Raw genomic sequence first — 14,503 nt, forward strand, 5'->3', positions numbered from 1 at the left:
GCTGCTGCTGCTGCTGTGCTGCTGTTTTCCACCACCTCCTCCCTCTCTCTCTTTTTACCCTCCACAACCCTCTTTCCCGCCGCCCGCGCCGCGCTGGGCTCCCTTTTTAAGCCCTCCCTATGAGACCAACAGCAGCAGCAGCGGTGGAATATATATACGTATATACACAGGAATACACAGTAGGGCGCCTCTCAAACCCCCCGGAAAGAGAGAGAGAGAAAGAGAGGAAGTGGAGGAAAGAGGAGGAGCAGGAGGACTAGCTGCAGCTACGCAGCAGCAGCAGCGGCAGTAAAGCAAGCTTTTGCCATATACCATATACTATACCCAAATATACGTATATAAATATATCTTGCATATCTGCTCACCGACGACCTCTCTATGTATCCTGGCGGCATTAGCCCTAACGCGTGTACGTTCGTCTATAACCAGTACCAACCAAACTACCATACTGTATATCACCAACCAACTCATGCAGAGGGACACCCACTGTTAACCCCCTGTACACATATACGCATACCTTTTTATATAAGTGCGTGTTGGTTGCGCGTACCTAAGTATATATGCTAGGCTAGACGCGAATGAACGCGCGCCCGACCCTCGCCGCCGCCGCCGCCACTCATTATGGTTACACAGCGTATCGCGCGGCGCGCTCGTGCCTACCTACCTCACTCGTTCCCCTTTAGCCCATGCGAACTGCTATATGTGTACGTATGAGTATATGAGTTATAAGCATACGTGTGTGTATGTACCCTAGAGCACCAGCCCTTCGTCTATAGAGAGCTACTGCACACACACACACACACACACACACACACACACACACACACACACACACACACACACACACACACACACAGAAAGAGAGCTCGCTATAGCTAGGCTAAGCAACGTATATTGAGCTTCGCACATCTGCGTGGGTGATGCAGGCTGCTTCTCTCCCCATGTCTGTGTGTATGAAAGTGTGCGGCAGAAGAAGTAGAAGAAGCTTATACCCCCTGCTGTGTGTGTGTGTGAGTGTTTGCAAGCTGCTGCTGCTGCTGCTGCTGCTGCTGCTGCTGCTGCTGCTGCTGCTGCTGCGCGAGTAAATGAAAGAGAGAGAAAGAGAGCGAACTAGGTTTCCTAGCGACGACCGCTCGACGCCTTGAGTACTAGACGAGTACGCAAGCACGCACACACACACACCTACTAGCATGCAGCATCAACAGCAGCAGAACCCACACTTTATCCGGCTTCTATATACGTACATTACGTACACATCTATATAACTCTATGTATATATATGCTCGCGCGCCCTCGAGAAAGAGAGAAGCTTTAGCTGCTGCTGCCTTGGCTTTTCTTCTATATATCTGCAACTACTATACTGCTACTATATTGCGAGCTGTAGCTCTGCCACTGTAGCGCGAACTACTACTAGGATGCGGCTGAATCTGTATTATTATTACACGTGCGCTCATACACACGCGCGCGTACTTAGGTGCTTTCTATACAAGAGATATCTGTGTGTGTGTGCGAGTGTGTGAGTCTGGGCGCGACTAGATATAACGAGACTCGCACTTTATCTCTCGCTCTGCTCTCTCGAGCACTACATGAAGCTTACATACTTCAGAGCAAGAGAAGACGAATAAGAAGAAGAAGACGACGACGACGACGACGACGACGACGAAGAAGAAGAAGAAGAAGCATCTATGTATACGAGCGAAGCTACAAGACGCTACACGTACACACACAAATACGCGAGCTTTCTTGCAATTTGGTATAGCTACAGTATGCCGAGTCAAGAGAGACCATCGATGCCTGGTGCTCTGCTCTGCTGCTACCGACGACGAAGACGACGATCCTCTCGAGAGATACAATCTTTTCTCTACGACCTAACGTGTATAGGTACGTGGCAGCGGCGACGGAGGAGTTTTACGTGCATGCGGGAACGCAAGCACACGCAAACACGAGGATCGAAAATAGCGACGACGAAAAAAAAAAAGAAAAACGGAATCGAAACGAAAAATAAAAACCCAAGAGAGTTTTATCATTACAACCCGGCGCGAATCCAATGCAACGACGACAACGACGACGACTTTGAGTGTACGTTTAAAATTGACCAATTCTCGTATCGGGGGGCCGTGCCACGCCGCTTGATACGTATGACGAGCTTGCAAGCTCGATCGAGACACGTCGAGCGGCCCCGCGCGCACGAGAGATAAGCAGCAAATTGGTCGATTCGTTATAAAATATTCACGATACGGGCGCGCGCTTATATTTATACAAACGTAAAAAAGTGTCGGCTAATTAATTATCGCCCATTAAATAACACAAAAAATGAGATAGCGCTGCGGTATGTGTGTTAATCGTCCGCTTTATAATACCGCATTCATATATACGTGTATATAATTATAAACGCTCGTTCCAAAGCCGGTGGATACGAAGACGCGATGAGAAATATTACCATTTTCATTGGCATAAATGTACCTCTCTCTCCCTCTCTCTCTCACTTCGTCGTGTCGACGATATAATTGCCAGCTGCGCGTACCTACATTTGCACCATTTGAAAATCTCTCTTTTTCATAAATATTAACGGCTTCGAGTGCGAGAGAGAGAAGAGCACAAAAGGAAGAGTGGAGAAAAAAAAGCAGCAGAGTTGATTGGCGCGCATCAGGCAAATACGGTATATATAATTAGACTCTAATGAGTACATCGACATGCTAGTTTATATAATGTACCTCTCGATATGCAGTCACGCTTAATCGTACGTACTGAAGAGCGCGAGATTCTCTGATTCGTTGTGCGGTTCTCGGAGAGAGAAAAAAAATACGACTTGGATTTATCGAAAATCTTGTCTCTCTCTCTCCCTCAATTATTGTTGTACTAACCCTGAATAACTGTTGTATATCGTTGTTATTGTGTTCAATTATTGTTGTACGACCTTATTAACCTTATTTAGCCGTACGGTGGAAACACCTATAGGCGTAATAAAATGTGTATCAATCAATCCCTCTCTCATCGTTCGAGTGCAGCAGCAGCAGCAGCAGCAGCAGAAACTCGAGCGATTATCCTCATCTATCTATCTCTCGCAAGCTCCGTTTTTCTCAATTATGTAACCCAATTTCGCATATATATATAGACAGCGCGCGATTGGAAAAGCTTTATATTGCACTTGTATAAAAGAGCGATCGGGTCGATAAACTTCTTTTACACGGTTTTGCACACGGTGTAAATTCAAAAAACGAGATAAAATAGGAAAATAAAAAGAAAAAACAAACCGTCGGCCGCGTGACTACGGTGTGTCGAATCGACAGCGAAATAATGGATTTAGTCACGTCCGGTCGTAGCACACAGCACACGGCTACGGATACGTGTGTGGAGGAGAGAGATAACAGCACAGGATAAGCTTTTCGGCGAAGCCGAGCGCCGGAGACAAATCGACCAAAGATGCCGAAGAGAGGGTAGGGTCGACTTTTCCCCGAAGGTCAGCCGAAGCTATCACAGAGGCGAAAAACTTTTACCCGAACGAATCGTGCCTCAACTTTTCAGCCAACGCGAGAGAGAGAGAACACACACAAAAAAAGGACCAGTAGAGTAGAAAAAGAAAGAGAGAGAGAGAGAGAGAGAGAGAGAAGAGGAAAAGCCGTGACGGACTGAAAAAGTTGGAATTAGGTCAGAAAGTAAAAATGTTATATATGTTTCATGGGCTCTCGCGTACAGCGTATAGGCATGATAAATGCCTTTTTTACGTTAAAGAGCAGTTTTCGTCATTTTTACTCTTTTTTGCTAGCTACCTACCTACCTACCTAAATGTGCGTGTGCGAGCTCGGAAAATTTTTTTTTGTTTCGTCCTCGTCGAGATTTTCCCTTATTTTTCGAAAGGGCTTGGGGAAAGGGTAGAAAAAAGTTTTCCACGCGCGTACGATGCTGAGAACGAACTTCTGCTAACACAGATGTTCATAAGGTATATTTTTCTAGGGAAAAATATCCCTTTCCCTACTACTGATACACAAGTTTTTTTTTTTTAACAAAAAATGGCCTCATTACGAGAGATAGAGATGGGTATAACGCACAGAAGATAATGATGCTTTTACCCGTGCATAATAACGATGTAAATTACTCCCCGCGCGAAGCTTGCACGCGCCAGAGATGAGGGGGACATTAAAAATCGCGCGATGCTTCAAATTCTGTCCCACTCTCAATCTATCTCCATCTCTCTCTGCGAAAAAATGCCGAAAAGCTCAATGGACCAGAAAAAAAGCATCGCAGCGGAGCGCCCCACGCACGCTTCATTCATCCTCGACGCGAAGCGAGGAAAAAAATCGATCGTTTAGCCTCGATATGATTGGCCTGCTATAGAGTAGTAGAGAGTAGAGTAACGGAATAACAGCATCGGAGGCGAAAGAATAAAAGCAAAAGCATACTGCTACCGCCACCACCACCAACACCGCATGCGAGCGAGAGAGAAAAAACTTTTCGACTTCGCTTTTTATCGTCGCCTGAAAATAGGAAGGAGGGGGCTCCGCTCTGTGCACTGCAAGCTCTGCCTCTCGGAAATCGAAATCGAGAGCAGCAGCGGCAAGCTAGAGGCACGCGAGAGAGAGAGAGACTCTCTTTAAAAAGTTTCGCCGTGAAACTCAAGCGGAGCAAAGCGAGCGAGCGAAAGTCCTCAAAACTCATAAATACCGTCGCTACCGCGCCGCGCTCATATACAGTTATATAGTGTAGCAGCAGCAGCGTAAGAGCTTGCGACGACTATACGATGTATACGTATACTCCCCCTGCCTCGTTTTCCGTTTCCTCTCTATACTCTATACCCACTATTTCTCTTTTGCCGACGCGCGCGCGCGACCTTGGCAACGGTGGCTGGTTCGGAAGGGAGTTGAGAAAAAAAATCATCGTCGTCGTCCTTATCGCCTTATATATTATATACTATATGTGATACGGATCGAAGGTCTGATCGGCGGTGGTGTGCCACCACCGCGCCTCGCCTATATCGTATCCTGGCAGTTATTTCGAGAGCGCGCTAGACGATACACAACATTTGGGGAGGATGTCGAAAAGCTGCTCATTGACTCGAGCATTACAGAGAAAGGTATTACCCGGGCCCTTTTGGAGCTTTAATATGTTAAGCTCCCAATTATATGCGAGTGCCGGATTTAATATTTTTCACGATTAGTTGCCATTAAGCGAGCACCGAGTCGACTTTTTCGCTGCAAAGGGTTTTTTTCCTGTTGCGTACTAAAGCTTCAACTTTTGCAGCGCTCCGCGAGTTTGTATTTGATTTGATTTCCATTTCAGGGCTAATCTCGCGGACTTTTTCGCGAAAAAAGCGCGCGGCAGCGAATCTCATCACAGAGAGCTGCTCCACTATACCATAATCGCGTGGCTCGCGACTCAAAAAAAAAGGCGCGTTGATGGCGAAAGAGGCTCTCTGACTGGCAACAAAAGGGATCCACGCGAAACGAATCCAGGATTGTGCAGCTTGCGCGCAAGCACATCATGAATCGTCCGTGTGTGGGTGTTCCGTACGTTTTCTGCTGCGCGTATTATATGCTGCGTGCGAGTCATGGTGGTGCTGCAAGCTCGCCGAGGAGAGCTTTTAAAGTCTCATCGACCACGTCTGGCTGCCCAAATTGGTACACTCGTACGCCCTCGCGCACACACATACCTAGACACACCTACATACATATATACTACGCACGTATATAGAAATCATAGTGAAAGAGGTAGGGAAAAAAAAGAAAAAGAGAGCTGCTGAACGCAACGACGCAAAGCCACAATCCGTTCTTTTACTATGTTCACTCGTCTATGAATGTAGGTGTCTCTCTCTCTCTCTCTCTCTCTCACTCTCTCTCTGTATGCGATGGTGTATGTGCATGTCTGTGCTATGCATGCAGGTAGCTGCTAGCTCCAACACAGACACGCGCGCACAGGTATGTGCACAAAGATCTGTATGCCAGAGCTTGAGTGGAATCAGCAGGAGCAGCAGCAGTTTCCATGTCTCTGCGTGTACGTGTGTATACTGACACACGCACACACGTGCACGTGCTGCGAGTTTTCTAGCTACACGCATACATACCTACTCGTATAAACACACATATCTTACTATATATATATAGACGATAAAGTTCCCCTCCTCCGAGATCCCCTCCTCCAGGTTCCCCTCAAAATAACGTAAAATTGTGTCATTTTTCACGGTATTTTGAGGGTTCCCCTCCTCCAGGCTCCCCTCCTAAAATGCCCCCCCTCCCTCCCCTCCTCCAGGCTCCCCTCCTCCAACGTCCCCTGCTCTGACATGGTATTGTTAATAACATTGACAAATTTCTAAAAAAAATTGGAATTCGTTTATTAAAAATGAAGTAAAAGAATAGGCAAAACTATGGGTTTGAGTTTTACACTACTATACAGAATATCGTTTCCACATTACCTATGAACAGTATTCGTTCTTGCATATTTTACATTATTGTTACTTCCTATTAATGTACATGATTGCAATTTGAAATGAAATACATTTTATTTTTTAATAATAAAAAGGGTTTGTCTTTAATAATTTTATAGTTTAAGATTTTCGGCTCTTAATGTTTTTGGTCTACAGTTACCACAAAAATAGACATTTAACACAAAATCGACAACAAAAAACTTTTTTGAAAGGCTATATTTAGATATTAGTATTGTGATGTTTTTGTCGTATATATGGACTATTCCACAACAGGTGTTGCAGGCCCAAAAAATGAAGTTGAAACTAACCATTTATCTTCAAGATCACAATGTAAAATGAAAATCCTGAGCTCCCTAGGTCCAACCCTCATTTATCTACAGGAGCTCAAAGTTGGACTTTTATGTTTTGAGGATATTCTGCTTGTTACTCTGCTTTTCTAGGGTGCATATGAAAAAATTTCTAAACAATATTTTTTCATATAAAATTTGATGTAGAATTCAAATCTGTACTCAAATAAGACATTCATAATCTCAAAACCCCTTAAAATTGAGAAAATAGTGTAAAAAACCATGAAAGTCAAAAACAAAAATGTTCGTATACCTCAAATTGGTCAATATTATAATATGTTCATCGTTACACCAAAATACAACTTCTGATAAAGTTTAGTATCTGAGTCACCATGATAGACAATTTGGTAGCTAAAAAACATGGTTTTTTCCTCATTTTTCATGGTTTTTGGCCCTTTGCAAGCTACTAAATGATCTGTAATGGTGACTCAGTCACCAAACTTTATCAGAAGTTGTATTTTGGTGTATCGATGAACATATTACAAATTAGGCCAATTTGAGGTATACAAGCATGTTTATCTTTTTACTTTCATAGTTTTTTTAACTCTTTTTTTCAATTATAAGAGATTTTGAGATTAGGAATGTCTTATTTGAGTACAGATTAGAATTCTACATGAAATTTTATATGAAAAAACATGGTTTGGAAATTTTTTCATATGCACCCTAGAAAAGCAGAGTAACAAGCAGAATATCCTCAAAACATCAAAGTCCAACTTTGAGCTCCTGTAGATAAATGAGGGTTGGACCTAGGGAGCTCAGGATTTTCATTTTACATTGTGATCTTGAAGATAAATGGTTAGTTTCAACTTCATTTTTTGGGCCTGCAACACCTGTTGTGGAATAGCCCATTTGTATATTGTTTCCACACCACTTCTTCCATTCCTTCCCTTTTTAAATTATATGACACTTACAACGTGAATTATACTGATGAGTTCCGATTTTCACATTTCTATATAGCGTGTTGTTATTGGAATTACAGGATAGTAAAAAATATTTAGAAAATAATATAGATCCATCTTTAATAACAAACGAAATTTTTAATATTCCTCTTCGCATACTATCAAAAGTCCGAACCAAGCGTATAATTACTCTTCTCCTAGAAAATAGAGCTGACATACACTTATATAATAAAAATGGAATAATACATATCTCATAATTTATGAATTTTACGACCCTTTTGCTCTTTTGAATGTTTTTTTTTTTTTTTTTTTTTTGATACAACTATTCATCATCAACAAAATTTCAACTTACATACAACCGACTTATATGGAAATGCAGCATTAAATTTAGTGTTACAATCTGCATAAAACAATACTACAAAAGTTGTAAATTTATTATTAGGAAATGGTCGTTGATTTAGATAATCAATTCTGTCATTATACAGGGTGCGACAAAAGTATGGAAACCCCTGGAAATATCTCAGAATTCAACTATTTTTTCAAAATCACCCAAGAAAAACAGAATTAAATTTAAAATTTGAATATCCAACTTTGAGCCCCTATAAATCCATGAGGGATGGAGCTAGAGGGCTAAGATTTTTAGGATTTTTATTTTTCAGGTAATCTTTAAAAGTATATATTTAGTTAAAATTCGATTTTTTGAGCTATCAACTCTTTTATGATATGACCCATATATATCGTTTCCACACGACCTACGACCTTCGTTAAAATAAAATCAACGACCCTATACCCGACGTTTTTTTCGACGAGGAATCCGATGGTGACCTTGAATTTGCCCTTGGACGTAACCTTGAAGCCTCAGCAACTCAAAAATCGATTTTTCAAACGGATACCCCCATTTTTTATTGTAGATTTGAAAAGAGCGGAAAATTTTGTGTTGAAACATGTATTTTGTTTTTATTTCAAGTTCATTTTAACCCATTAACGACCAAAATTTTTACTCAAGCCACGAAGAATTTCACTACAGTTTATTACAATATTACAAAACATATGTTCCTACGTTAGATTCAACTATTGTATAATAATACCATTATCATAGTATTTAAATTTCAATTAGTATTTTAATTGAAGTTATAATTAAAATCATAGTATTTTAATTAAAGTTATTACTACTTTATCATACTCTGATATTACCAACTGAGTTTGCACAGAGCACGATTACCTTATGCCTAATACGTTTTACCGACATAACTTGTTAGCGTCATTGTACACTTTCTGCCATGTGCGTCTGATTCTATTGTGATGATAGATCGTTGTCATACCGTTGTATTGTTCTATCTGAATTTGTGGTTATAAATGTAAGTACAATTTCATTTATTATTTCATACTTTCCTGTGCATATGTAGTTTTTACCAATCACATTACTCAAATGCGTCCTATATTTTACAGTTCTCCTTCAATTTTAAATACACAATGGGATCTTTTGTATCTAAATCTCCGAAACCAGACCTTGTAAGTATTTTTCTCTCTTTTGTACTCTAACACCTCGCGTTATTACTGCATCTTTCATATATTGTAACCAATCTTTTTCTTTTTGTTATGTGCGCATTACATTTATACACATTCTGTTACATTACAGACATGTTATATTACATACACATTACAGTGACGATCGATACTCTAACCAAATACATAACGTACTCCAAAATTATACTTTGCAGTGCTTCATACTCGAGCCTCAAATTATATTATTCTGTTTTTAAATTATTTTATTAAACGTATCAACATTTATATTTGTAGCCACAGCATGATACGTGGAAGGAAATCATTGATGCAGTGCGTTACACTGCAAGACAAACAAACTATTGCAATTGAAACGTTGCAAGATGCTGTGAGACAAGTAACATCAGATCTCCATGATACGACGAAGGTGCTTGCAATTCAACAAACTCCATCATCACAACAGTCAACAATACCGTCGCCTTGTGCCCAACTACCGTTGCCTACAACAGCACCTTCACCGTCTGTCTGTTACATCCAGTCTACGGAACAGATACAGCCGATGCAAGTACTACCATATACTCAACCGCAATTTGGCACTTCGACCCAATATTTGCCTACGCCAGATACTGCACAGCCCGATTTACCGGTTCGGGTACTCTTAGTACCTTCCACATCTTACTCATATGGTGAGCACTTACAGTTCGATTTGTTGTATGAATCCTATAATTTAGACCATTTCGTTAATTATAATTATTGACCTTATAATTAAATTATTCCGAGTGTGAAACCTTATCATTTCAACATAGAGTACATTTTTATTTCAGTAGGGTACCTTATTATTTCAGATACAGTACGAGTCCGATATCGTGGGAGTGGGGGCCAAAGTCGCCGATACTGGTACTCCCAGCGACACCAGCCTTATCGTCCAGGAAGAGGACGTAACAATTATTACCATAATTAAATGTTATTAATCATAATTATTAAATTTAAACAGCAAATATAACTAATTTAATTCATATTTACAAAATTTTTTTATAATGACTTGATTTATTAATTTTCCACTTTCCCAATCTAGCAATGTTATGCGTTTTAACATGAACCATTATTGATGTTTAAATTTCACAATAGAATAACTATGACGCCTACTTTTAGTATTAAATTTGGCGGTGGCAATCCATTCGGTGTTAAAGTATTCAAAAATTCTACCGGCATTGAATTATTATAGTTATACTTATCATATTTTATAATATTTCTTTGAACACAACATTTTTTGTATAGTTCTTCATATTACCATATTTTTTATGTAGCGTTTCCTTTTTTTTTCATACATTTATTTGTTTCGATTGATAAAACTATTTTCAAATTATTTCTTGACCTTACTCTTGACAACGCTACATATAATTGCCCGTGACTAAATACTGGTGATATTAACAATACTCCAACGTTATTAAATGATTGTCCTTGTGACTTATTAATTGTCATTGCATATCCTAAACGTACTGGTAATTGTCTTTGTGTCATTTTAAATGGAATATCTTCCGTTGCTGAAACAAAATCTATTCGTGGCACAATAACATTTCTACTTACTTTATTACCACTAATAATTTCACATAGTATACTGTACTTCATTAACTTTATTACTTTTAATCGAGTTCCATTACATAGACCATTATCGATATTCTCAATTTCTCAATTTCTCAACAAAACTACAATGACTCCCACTTTCAATATCAAGTTATGTTGAGGCATCCCATTAGGAGTCAGAGTATTCAAAACTTCTATTGGCACTGATGAATGCGAAGACTCACCATCTTCATCCGATACTGCATCTATACTTAAATATTCTCGCGTATCTCCTTCCACTTTTGATAATATTTTATTGTTCAATTCTATCACTTCAACATTAGTCGGAGCCAATATAACTTTATCGTGAGTCGATTCATCTTCCGTTCTTATTTGACGACCATATATTTCTGTTATTATTTCTTCAAATTCACAAATTAAATCATCTGGGATATATATCGATTCATTTTCGGACTCGTATTCATTGCTTCGTTTACCTTCACCTACATGCAGTAACCATTTCTTAAAATTATCATCTTTGGCCGTAAGACGCTTATTTTCAAACAGCGAAAATGACTGAAATTTATCCCACAAACACTATTTTTAATACAATTTTCTATTATTTGAGTACGACTACCATGTCGTACAATTGGTAAGGTTTGTCTAAAATCACCTGACAAAATTACTATTTTTCCACCAAAAATTTTGTCGCTATTACAAATATCCTTCATAAGTCTATCAACTGCTTCGAATGCATGCTTAGATACCATACTAATTTCATCCCAAATAATAACTTGAACATCACGTAAATATTTTCCATATTTAGAATTTGCCATTATATTACACACTGTACTTTCGTTTATATTTAAAGGTAATTTAAAAGCAATATGTGATGTCTAGCCATTCCTCAAAAGATTAGATGCAATTCCTGTCCATGCGACTGGCAATACTGATATTCCCATTTTTATTAAATAATCTATCGTAAAATTTAACAAGTAACTCTTTCCACTACCACCCGGGCCATCAATGAATATATATCGATCACAATCTGGGTCTTCAATGTACTTCAATATTTCATCAAATATTTTTTTTTGATTAACAGTCAACGTTTCTTTTCTACTTTCCAAATCTACATTTATAATATTATTATCCATATTATCTTCTATAAATTCTATATTATCATTTTCATTACCCTGCACATTTGGTAATTCGAAATCACTTAAACTATATCCGTTAATATGTAATATTTTTTCAATCTGTCTTAGTGCCCACTGCGTACCTACTTCTTCTGACATTGACGGATGATAGAAAAAACTTTTATATTTCTCATACAATTCAAGAATATTTAATGGATTATGATGAATACAAATATTCGAAAATAATTCACATAACGCGTAAGGAAATTGAACTTCTACTGCTTCCGATAAACATATATCCCATTCATTATCTATATTTATTAGATTGCGACTCTTCACTGCTTCAAAATATGTTTTATACGTAGTACCTTCATATGTTCTAATATCATCAAAAGATTTTGCACCACGCACGTGTAACAATAACAATCTAAGATAATACTTCTCTCTTTCTTTCGGATTCACTTGATACATTCTCGATAATACAGGTTTCGTCATTTTTTTTCTTAAGTCCCAAATTTTTTTTGTATCATCATATACATAATGATACGGTATTTCAATATATAAATACTTATTAGCTTCCGCAGACTTTACATTTAATTCAAACCAAGCAGTTAAGGTTGTACTAACATTTTTCGTTCGTACAACATTCTCTTCCTTATCATTAAAATACACGTTCTGCTCATTTTCTTTATGAACTGCTAATCTAACGATTGCATGTGATATGTCATGTAATTTATATTTATTAATCCTATACATGACTTCTGGTGGACATAAGTATCTTGTATTAATATATTGATTAATTTCATCATAATCTTTACTTTTTTCATCTATACTTGAATCTCCTTCATGTACGTCGTCGGTAATTACTTTCACCATAGCGAAATCGTGTCCTTTATAACAATACTTAAATAAATATTTTATGCATAATATCGTAGTACACACTTCAACATTTATGTGACAGTTATACTTTAAAAGAAGATACGGATTATACGGTACAACGAATCGATTATCGGCTATTGTATTCTTTCCCTTAGATTTAAATATTATTGTTCTATTATCTCGTCTTCTTCTATACAAAGGATAGCTGTTAGTATTAAACATTGTCGTACTAATATATTTTTTCGGAAAATTTTTTGTGCATTCATTTTTTTCCACGTCCATACATGGCGCCGACTCATTCTGACAACCGCAAGGACCATGTATCATGTGCTTTTTTACAATCTGGTGCAATCGCGGATACATAATTTCATCTGGAATCTCAGCACTAATAATTCTATCAACATCAGTTGAATTTCGTACTTTATTACTGCTACTAAGCCACAACAACAAATGCACATGAGGTAAACCTCTTTTTTGGAATTCGATGACATAAGTGAATGCAACAGCTTCGCCAAAAATATGACACTTGGTCAGATCGTTCAACAACATCTGCATCTTTTCATGAAAAACTCTAACAACGACATCAGGTCGATCAGCAACAATTTCATGTTCTTCTATATTTTCCACTATTTCCTTCCATGTGTTACGGCTCTACTACTGAACGTTATACATACGCCCTTATAAATTTAATAGTTTATTTGCCGATACTGCTGGTGGAAGGTTGAATGAGTTGATATTGGACTTACAATTAAATATAATATTTATTTCTTACTTTTGATTATGTTGATACACTGCTTGACGAGATGCACACACTGCACTATTTATTTTCGCACTCTCTCTCTCTCTCTCTCACGCAATACACACTCCGGCTGTTCCGCTGGGCTGATACTTGGTGGTCACTGGTTGAACTGGCCGAGGGCTATCCGCGTTATCACTGGCTATCGACGGAGGCTATCTCGAACACGATGATTATAGACGAAAGACGAAGACTCAAAGAATGCTCGAATGCTCGAATGCTCGAATGCTCGAATGCTCGAATGCCCGAATTGCCCCGGAGGCTGATTTGCTCCGCGCTTATATACCCCGCCGTATCTGTGTCACTTGAGGACTTTGTTGTTCTCGAGCAACACCGCGGGTGCCGTCACGTCATTTATTTTTCCCGATGCCCTACGGAATTTATGGCCCTCTTCAGCGGGTTACGCGCGGTCATCGTGCATCAAAGCGCGGCTTATGCGTAACTCCGGGTTACCTCGAATTTTGATAACATACGCGGCCGTGCGACGACGGCTTAAGAGTCGCGGTGATCATTATCGTAAAGAAGCGACGAACCGCCAAAGACATCACCCGTGTAGATGTTTTGTCGCGATAGCACGACACTTGTTTTCGGGTGTCTTGTGCTAATTTTGATTGCCCGTGCGCGCGGTTCATACTGATTCCGCTGTACATGCCCCGATTGCGTGTGCCTATGAATCAGTTACATAGATTATGTAACACATGCTGGATTACAGGTCATTGTTATAAACAAATCAGGTTTCCCTTTCACTTGTACGACTATCATCGAATCTAAATAATTTTCTCTACATGCTCTAGGACTTCCTGTAAAACTAGATGGCAATATCACCATTTTTCCGATCTTCGTATTTTCTTTTTCCGATTTATTATTAAGATAATCTATCAATCCTCTATACATATAAGTACGTAATTTTGCTTGACTTTTTCGAATAAAATATAACTTTGAATGTTCTACTTTAATCCAAG

At 39.0% G+C, this 14,503-nt stretch overlaps 1 protein-coding gene across 1 annotated transcript; it reads right to left on the reverse strand.

Annotated features, from left to right (window-relative positions):
* Positions 1 to 10,856: 10,856 nt before the first annotated feature.
* LOC106656740 (ATP-dependent DNA helicase pfh1-like) lies at positions 10,857 to 11,566 on the reverse strand. Its single transcript, XM_023458793.1, has 3 exons — positions 11,378 to 11,566; positions 11,228 to 11,306; positions 10,857 to 11,176 (listed from the first exon to the last, which is right to left on the reverse strand). Exons 1-3 carry the CDS (start codon positions 11,564 to 11,566, stop codon positions 10,857 to 10,859), a joined length of 588 nt encoding a protein of 195 aa, XP_023314561.1.
* Between the last annotated feature and the right edge of the window lie 2,937 nt (positions 11,567 to 14,503).

Source organism: Trichogramma pretiosum, unplaced genomic scaffold (genome assembly GCF_000599845.2).
Source record: "Trichogramma pretiosum strain Unisexual culture from Peru unplaced genomic scaffold, Tpre_2.0 scaffold106, whole genome shotgun sequence".
In the NCBI taxonomy this organism is placed as follows: domain Eukaryota; kingdom Metazoa; phylum Arthropoda; class Insecta; order Hymenoptera; family Trichogrammatidae; genus Trichogramma; species Trichogramma pretiosum.

Excerpts from the sequence above, each read along its gene's own strand:
- LOC106656740 (XM_023458793.1), bottom strand. The coding sequence starts at position 11,566 with ATGGCAAATTCTAAATATGGAAAATATTTACGTGATGTTCAAGTTATT. Across the intron at positions 11,307-11,377 it reads TTAGACAAACCTTACCAATT|TCATTTTCGCTGTTTGAAAA; the intron begins GTACGACATGGT and ends GATAAATTTCAG. Across the intron at positions 11,177-11,227 it reads GTTACTGCATGTAGGTGAAG|ATGATTTAATTTGTGAATTT; the intron begins GTAAACGAAGCA and ends TATATATCCCAG.